Below are 8,993 nucleotides of genomic sequence, written 5' to 3'. Positions count from 1 at the left end.
AATAGAAAAAGCTCAGATCAAAGAGGCCAACATGTTTGTGACCTAATCTAAAAAATTACATTTAAATTTGGTAATTCAATTGAAATATTATATGGTCTTCATGCTATACCAAAAAATTATTAGGATTTGGTATTTAATCTTAATTTTCTAATATATTAATTGATCAGAAAAAGTAAGAGAGTAATAAAATGTAAAAGAAGATGTGGATTGTGGAGCTCAGGGCTACAAGTAGCATCAAGAATGTTGTTTTTGATATACAATTTATCATAGTTCATTTATATGTATTGTTGAGTGAATCCTAATTTATCTAGGATTTTAAAGGGTATTTGTATACATTTTTCATTTACTTTCCTTGTATTGTGTATTCCTTGCGTAATAAGGGTTGCATATATCGTTTGTATTCCTATAAATACCTCCATATGAAGAAGAATAAAGTATTGTATAAATTTTACCTAAAACCTAGATTTTGACAAAGTATGCCAAGTTTCTAAAATTCGTGGGAATTTGATTTAGGTTTTAAGTTTAACCCTAAACACTTACCTTTACCCTTCAATTCAATCTTTGATCTTGGTTTTTTTTTTTTTAGTTTTTCCTTAAAACTTCGTGTGATTTCTACTGCTACTCTTGGTTTGGATTTTTTTTTTTTTTTTTCCAAAAAAATCTGGTCCGTGCTACTTGATATCAAAGATCTATGCCTCATGATCGATCGCTTGCCAAATTCTTAAGGTCGTTGCTTCAGTTTCTTGGTTTGTGTTTTTTATGTTTTTGCTACTCAGTTGTGATTTGCACCATGGGTGGTAACGATGGGTCTTCGTCTAATGTTGTGATTCAGTTTATGCATGCCCAAGTAAAACACATATGAATGTTGTTAAGCGGTATTTGAAGTCTGCGCTTGGTAAGGGTTTGCTATTTTCTAAGCATGGATATTTGGATGTGGTTGGCTATATTGATGTAGATTTGGCTGGTTTAGCCACTAGCTAATAGGAGATCTAAATTCGGGTATTTCACATTTGTGGGTGGAAACCTTGTCACTTGGAAAAGTAAGAAACAAAAAGCAGTTGCAAGGTCAAGTGTTGAAGTTGAGTATAAAGGTATGGCTCAAGGAGTTTGTGAATTACTTTGGCTGATGAATTTGTTAACCGATATGGGGTTTAAAATCAGAAAAGATACATATCTATAGTGACAATAAGTTTGCATTGTATTGTTTGTAATTAATTTTTTGTTTGCAAAGTATGAAGACCAGTTGGTGACCTAGAATAAGAGTACTCATAGAAATCATTGGCTTCGAACTCGAAATCGCGTGAAACTTGGCAGGCTGATTGGAATCGACGAATTAACCAAAACCAATTGCTTTGCTACTACCTAAGCGCGTTTTGGCAAAATTTCATCATTTAGGCCTTCAAATTGGCATTTTTCTTTAATTTCTCATTTTTATCAACTTACTTATATTTTTGGCACTTTCCTAGTTTGGCCCTATAAAAGAGATTGTAATTTTTGTTATTTGGCATCTTTGACATTATTATTAATTAGAAAATCGAGAGTTTATCTCAAAACTTGTGTTCTTGTTTTTGGATGGACTCCAGAATTCTTAGGATTTCAACGTTTGTTAGATCCTATACGTTTTGGACTGCGTCAGTTGGTAAATGTTCTTATCAAGGTAATTTCAAGCAGAGTATTTCTCGACTCACATGATAAGTCGAGCATGTATAATATCTATGCACCAACTTGAGCGGAATTTTATGTGAGTCCTAGTTTATCAAGGATTCCTAAGTGTATTTGTAATTACCTTTTTCCTTTAATTTTTAGACTTGTCGTATTCCTATAAATACCTCCATATGAAGAAGAATAAAGTATTATATATATAATAATTTTTACCTAAACCCTGAAATCTTGATATGTATAAGATTAAAATCTGTAAAGAAGACCATTCACATGCATATAGCAATATAGTCTTGTTCCAAGGACTAGTGTAGCTAGCTCTTTAAGTGCATCTAGTAGTAGTAGTAGTAGATATATACGAGCAAGTCAGATTCAAAACCAAAAGGTGGAGGTAATCAAGCCCATGATTCTATTCTCACCGAATTTTCCATGAGAAGCTTTGGAATCCTAAGGTCCCTTGGCCCTCTCCTCCAGCTAGCATTAGTGGCATTCCACTTAATTGGGTGCGATGGAGTAATTAACGACATTTTTACACATTGAAGCATAAAGTGATATGATCCATAATTTGTTCAATCTTTTCTTTTCAAAGATACTAATACCACCCAACCCAATCCAACCCAATCGATCCACCCAACCACGCTCGCTTGACTTACCTACCTGTCTACTTCACCTTTCGGGTAAGCTCCGAAAGGACCAAAACATATTATTGATTTTCCATCAGCTTTAAATATTTGCAGTCATCTAAATACCAATGGACTTGTGGTCCAAGCTTGATGACCACAAGCTTGACATTGCTAACTAACTATTGCAGTAGGGCTTCAGGGTAGGGCGAGATCTCAATGTTCCAAAACTATGGGAGCCTAAAATTGTTGAGATAGAAATCCCAAATCAGTAAACTAACTAAAGAATAGTTGCTTAATTGTGACTCACAGCCTGAAAAGAAGTAGTGCATGGATATATATGAAAAGGACACACAAGTTGATACGATTGTGCACAATTCCCTTTTTACAAGTCTCCCATTCTCGAGTGGCAGAGGGATCTCAGGCCATCATTGTTTGGTCACTACAAGATTGATCACTACGCCTTGACAAATATTGATATATATATATATATATATATATATATTGATATTGATATACACCGGCCACGGGAATCATATCTTAGCTACACCATCGAGTGGCTCATACTCATTACTGTATCTGTGTGGCCTGGCCTGTTCACATACATGGTATCACAATTGAGGGCCGGTGGTCAAACTCGAACAATAGAATATATTGCAAGCGAATTTTCCCTCAACCATTCGCCACACGTTTTGGACATTCCAATTTTGTTCATCTTTCTTCCAGTGGCTACAGTACTATTTGTACCATTAGTAGTGGCACTGCATGCATTGAATTGTGCCCACATATGTGGAACCATATCATATATGTCCAGCTTTCTTTTCTCTTTTCTAGCCAGCCATATATGTGAAAGTTCAAAATTTAAAGGTTCAAAGCCGGCTTGGGACGTAATTGGGTCCAATATTTTCCCTGAGCCAAACATGGTTCCATTGTCCCAAGAATCCTGCATAATTTTGATGCCAAATTAACTAACTGCTTTTTTTGGCTGAAGAAGCACCAAAAAACCACGAGGGCTACCAAGGCCCTGAACATCTCGAAAGGAACGAAATTTACAAGGCAAAAGCAAGTTTAGAATGCTAGACTCTGTAGCTCCCTTAGGATTGTGTAGTGTATGATTGATCATACCAAAATGAAAAAAAGGTTAAAATTTGTGAAAGCAGTATATCAATCTGAAAGCTATAAAATTCATTTAAACATAGAAGGAGGGACGTCTTATATATTCCCCCATGAGAAGTTCTAGCTAGTATCTCTGCTTTCCCTGCAAGTTATCTTAATTCCCAAAAAAAAAAAAAAAAAAAACTTACAAACAGACAGAGTCAGCGCAAAATTTTACCGAATAAAGTTCCAAAAAGAACTTTTATGTACAAGCTTCTTAATTGCAAAATGATAAGAGATTTGAACCTTCTCTAAACTCTCAATGTTTTTCATTGTGATAGTATGATAAAGTTTGTTGGCTTACCACCATTTAAGAAATTCAAGAATTGTTTTATGATCTAATAATTAATTAAATATAAAATGTTCGTAAATTAAAAATATAAATTAAACAACTGGATTTTCTGCAGCTAATAATTCACACAACAAAATCAGAAGGAAGTTTCTTGTCTTAGCCATTCTCCTACAATACATACAGCAAAATTCACAAGTTTCGACTCTAGAACATGTGACAAAAACTTGGTTCAGGTAACTTATTACAGGAATGTACGTGAGTACATACTCGATACTGCAAACCTCAAGATCACAATTCACAGGAATTTAGACATAGAATTACATATAGGATATGCCAAGGTTAATGGCATATATAAACTCTTAATTTATGTTGCAGCGTCTTATTAATAATTACCACATGATCATCTACTTAATTAGAAAATTGCATACATAGGCAGCTACCTTAGCTTACTGATCCAATTGATCACATGCATATTAAGTTAATTCATAGATCGATGCATGGAGTCACATAACAGAGCAGGCATTAGGGTTCTCATCACTGAACATCTGAGGGGGATATGCAAAATCCGAGTATATCAACTTTGAAGGCCAATAATCGCTTCGCTTGATGTCAATCTTATTGTCGCCCTCCTCCTTGCCAGCTTCTTCTTCGCCTTCTTTCTTTTCTCCATCTTTCTTCTCTTCAGTTTTCTTCTCCTCTTCTTTCTTCTCTTCTTCCTTCTTTTCTTCCTCCTTCACAATGGAAACCTGCTTTCTGGTTTTTTTGTACACATCATCGGCAAGCTTTGCGGGATCAACGATGCCTTTTACTACAACCTGATCGTTAGCTAGGTCTGTTTCCACTGATTCCACACCTGCAACACACTCCAAAATCTTTAATCAATACCTTAATCGATCAACAATAACTTTATTAATGAAGTCGCTGCGCATGTATTAGTACCCAAAAAAGAAATGTAAGTAGTGTAGTACTCGTTTTGTAAACTGTAATTAATATGGCTATGTGTATTTGTTTGTATTTGTTTTAGACTAAGATAGTGTACAAGAAACTATATGTTGCAATTTTTCTTGACCACGAACAAATCAGTACAGATTCGATCGCAAACCATTTTTCAGGCTGATTGATGTTTCTAAAGAATGCATGAGGAGACAAGCGTTACATGATTTGAAAATATCGACTAGCCCTATGGTATTGTGGTATTGTATCATGTTAATTAGGTTGGAAATGTATTCAGACGTATGGTACGTATACATATATGCATGCATTCAGCTAGCTAGATGCATGTAGTACTCACATGTCCACAAGTTAGAGCAGAGTCGGCATACCTCAAGGATATGCATCTGGTACAATTAATTCAGTTAATTAGTTGCTAGTTTGAAGTTACAAGTGGTTCCTTTGTCTTCTATATAAAGGTACGTACCTAATGGAAAATCTAGGAACATATATAGTTAGCTAGTATACACCTAGGTGCCGTGAAAGCAGCATATACATATAGGTAATGGAAAATCTAGCAATATACAGAAGGAAAGATGATATGCACCAAACCAATGAATACATATGATATGACATATATATATATATACGGATATACCTTGTATCTTCCGGATTCGCTTCTGCAACACTTGAGCGCATGCTTCGCAGTGCATTCGAACTTTTAATACCACTGTAACAACAGCGGGAGGCTGACCAACACAATGAGATAAATTATCAATGGTCTAGAGATATAAAATTGTAATTAAAATAAAGGTTGTTTTATAAGGTTAAATTAGAACATACGATGATAAATATGGAGAAGCACTTAAAAGGAATAAATCGGTCCAATTTTTAGTTTTCTTACTGCTCGCCTTGTTATTGATGATCGATGGTCAATTACAACCCACAATTATGTGAAAAAAATACAAAAATAGTTGTTTACATGTGATTTGTGAGCTACACAATTGATTATTACCACAGAAAGGTCTAATTTTACTGAACATTACCTCTTTACATGAGTAAAGTTTACTTACTCAATAAAATAATTAATATATATATAATTATTTATTTATTGGTAAAGTTTATTTACCAAGAGTGAAAGGACGAGTAAATTAAGGTGGACATGTGAAGCCAATTAGAAACGCAACTCCCAATGTGAGGAAGGGGGGACACAGAACAGAGCAGAGTAAATACTAAATGCACGACAAGCAGCCTCCAAGGCATACTAGTACATTGCATGCAGAACATGAAACCCTAAAGTATTTTTTAAATCATAGTATGGGTCCTTTATAATATAATTCTAATATTCATATATCGTGTGTTCAGTTAATTTCCAAATTATTGTGCGGCCTTCTATATTCTGAGGAGGTCTGGGGTTTAACCCGTGACCCCATGGGCCATGTCCATGGTTGCTGAAGTGGGGTCAAAGCCCTTAATAGTCTTTTCATTCCTGTATTGTAGCTAGTGGCTGGCCTTGTGAAATGTGCCTGTAGCTAAGAGTGGAGGCGTGGGGATGAGGCACTGCAGCAACCATGGGCTAGCTGGCCATGTGTCATTTTGCATTTTTGCTGACTTTGAATTGTTACTTTCATGTCAGCATTTAAGCACAATTCACAAAAATCACGGTTTTAGGAAAGTGAGTCATGACTACCCCTCCTAAAAAAGCCAAAAGGTAAATTTTATCCGAGCTTTACTTACTTTTACTACTTTATACAATCAGGTTCAAAAATAGAGACTGCTAGACTATGGTAGTGGAGTACGTAGCTGGGTAGGTTAGAAATCATAATTCATTCTGTTATTTGTAGTCTAAGTTGTCTAAACTCAAATTCAAAAATATAAAAAATATAAAAAATATAAAAAATGAAAGTTGTTTTTAAACTGAATTAATTACCTCTTCTTTTTTCTCTTCCTTGTCAGCTGGTTTATTTTCTTCCTCTTTCTTGACCTCCTCGGGTGGTTTAGGCAAAGGTGATATGAGCTCCACTTTTTTTCCGCTTTTCTTTTGTAGTCTTTCGCATACCTTTATGGGGTCTGCTGCTTTGCCTTTCACCACCACCTTGCTAGCCTTGCTGTTTGTGCTTACTTCCTCTACTCCTGCACCCATAGTTAAACAAATTACTTAATTAATTAATTAATTATTTAATTCTTACTAATATTAAATTATACAAATTAATTACAAAATGTTTTCTTTCTTTCTTTTAACAAAAACGTGTTAATTTAAATATGTAATATGTATATACATATGAAATCTAAGATAGTATGGATTTAGTTGTATTCTCCTAGCTTAGCTAGCTCAATTTGTGTTAAAGATGATTAGTGAGCCTTATACACTGCACAATCCAACTGTAAATACCTACATGTCTAGAAATACACACTCTCATATCATGTTAAAACCTTAGGCTTAACTCACCCTTAAAAGGGGCTTGTAAGGTGAAAATTGTCAGTTTTGGTACATATATTGCATGTACAATTTAACGGTATTCTGAGTAAGATATTTAGCAATTTTGTTGTAATTTTAAATCAATAATTGTATAGAAAAGGGAAAATTTCAAAAACGGTAGGGTTCAATTAATGTAGAAATGGAAATAATAATAATTAAGTACCTTCAAAACCCTTCAAGGCTCTAGCTACTTTCCTAGCGCAAGCTTCACAATGCATATCAACCTTGAGTACAATCTCCGGAGGCTCTTCTTTCTTTTCATCTTCCTTCTTCTCTTCTTCTTTCTTTTCTTCTTTACCTTCTTCCTTCTTTTCTTCTTCCTTCTTCTCCTAATTAATTTGGTTCCACACAAAATTAACATTATAACCATATATCAATTACACAAACTAATAAAATGCTACTTATATATATTATATGAAACTAATCCTTATTCTACCCAAAGAAATGTATAATTACAGATCGAAAAGAAAAACCAGCACATATACAAAGTAAATTAGATGATGAAACCAAACGATTGAAGTAATCTCCAGGGGTTAGCGGAAGTGATGAGATTGAATGACGTAACGAAATAGGATTATGATAAGTTCAAAGTTTGTTTCCTTTCAATGTAACTAAAGAAAGCACGTTCAAAGTAGATCAAGATCGAACAGAGTGTTCGAATGAACATATACACACCACATCCATATACAAAGTAAATAAACTAAGTGGGTTAGGAGTTAGGAGATCGAAATACTCACTTCACCCATTACTCTTCTGGTGATTCTTTAACTAGTTTGGTAGCTTCGGAAGCTTGATTGAATATGTAAATGTCTCTCTGCAACCAAAATATGACTTCACTCTTGCTTTGTTTTTCTCACTCACTCTCTCTCTCTCTCCCTCTCCCTCTCCCACTCTCTCCTCTTTTTGGGGTGTGGGGAAGAAGGACATTTATGTTACGTGGGAATTCTGCCTATCTGACGTGGAATTGTTTAATGCACCCTAGACAATCGTCCTTGCTGACTCAGCTACTCACAAATTGCCCCTCGTTTCCTTCAAAATCACTTGCATAGTTGCATGGTCTATCATGGTACAATTCGTATTAAAAGTACTATATGACAAAAATAATTAATTGTACATTTTTACCCGAATAAAAAGATAAACATATGGTAACTAAGAGTCGGCTAGCTTTTCATAATGTTTACCGAAAGAACAAAGTGAGATGTGTGATAATAATGCATATAATAATTGGTTCGCGGAATCAAAGCTTCAACAAACAAGTAAAAGACGAAAAAAAGCATAAAAGGCTCCTTTCAATCATGATTATATATTGCGTACTTTATTGGAGATAAACATGTAAACACCAAAGGCAAATTAAGGATGAGGTAGCGGCTAACCCAAAAAGCTAGCTCGATCCTGAATCCTGATAAGGTTCTCCTTCTCCTACATCACTAACATCGGTTTCTACTATCAAACAAAAAGTTCTCCCTCATTACCCTAATTAAGACAAACTGCAAGACCCTAGCTTTTCGCATCAAATATCATCTAAGTTTCATTTTTTATTCATTATTTTCTTTCTTCCCTTACATGCAATACAAAAAGAGTCTTTTAGTGACGACTCTTAAATCGAAAAATGTGACTAATAACATATTTAGTAACAACCCATTATGAGTCTTGTAATTAAATCTCGTAGTCATGAAATTTATAATGACTAATGAGAATTTAAGCTAGTTAACAAAAACTTATCAAAAGTACGTTGTGACAGAAAATAACTCTATTATTATAAATGTTATCATCATCTAGTCAGTAGTCATCACTTATAAAGCAAAATTAATTTGATCATGGTATTTACCATGAAAAATAATTTTATAACTATATAACG

At 34.4% G+C, this 8,993-nt stretch overlaps 1 protein-coding gene across 1 annotated transcript; it reads right to left on the bottom strand.

The window, feature by feature from the left end:
• Window positions 1-3,862: 3,862 nt before the first annotated feature.
• Window positions 3,863-8,031, bottom strand: LOC147299830 (heavy metal-associated isoprenylated plant protein 7-like). Its single transcript, XM_086250864.1, has 5 exons — window positions 7,873-8,031; window positions 7,299-7,464; window positions 6,587-6,789; window positions 5,315-5,405; window positions 3,863-4,579 (listed from the first exon to the last, which is right to left on the bottom strand). The coding sequence occupies exons 1-5, from the start codon at window positions 7,879-7,881 to the stop codon at window positions 4,230-4,232; spliced, it is 819 nt and encodes a 272-aa protein (XP_086106990.1). The 5' UTR covers window positions 7,882-8,031; the 3' UTR covers window positions 3,863-4,229.
• Window positions 8,032-8,993: the final 962 nt, after the last annotated feature.

This window comes from Dryas octopetala, chromosome 1 (assembly GCF_963921425.1).
Source record: "Dryas octopetala chromosome 1, drDryOcto1.1, whole genome shotgun sequence".
In the NCBI taxonomy this organism is placed as follows: Eukaryota; Viridiplantae; Streptophyta; class Magnoliopsida; order Rosales; family Rosaceae; genus Dryas; species Dryas octopetala.
The sequence above is the reverse complement of the archived record's forward strand: the minus strand, read 5'-3'. Positions and strand labels throughout refer to the sequence as shown.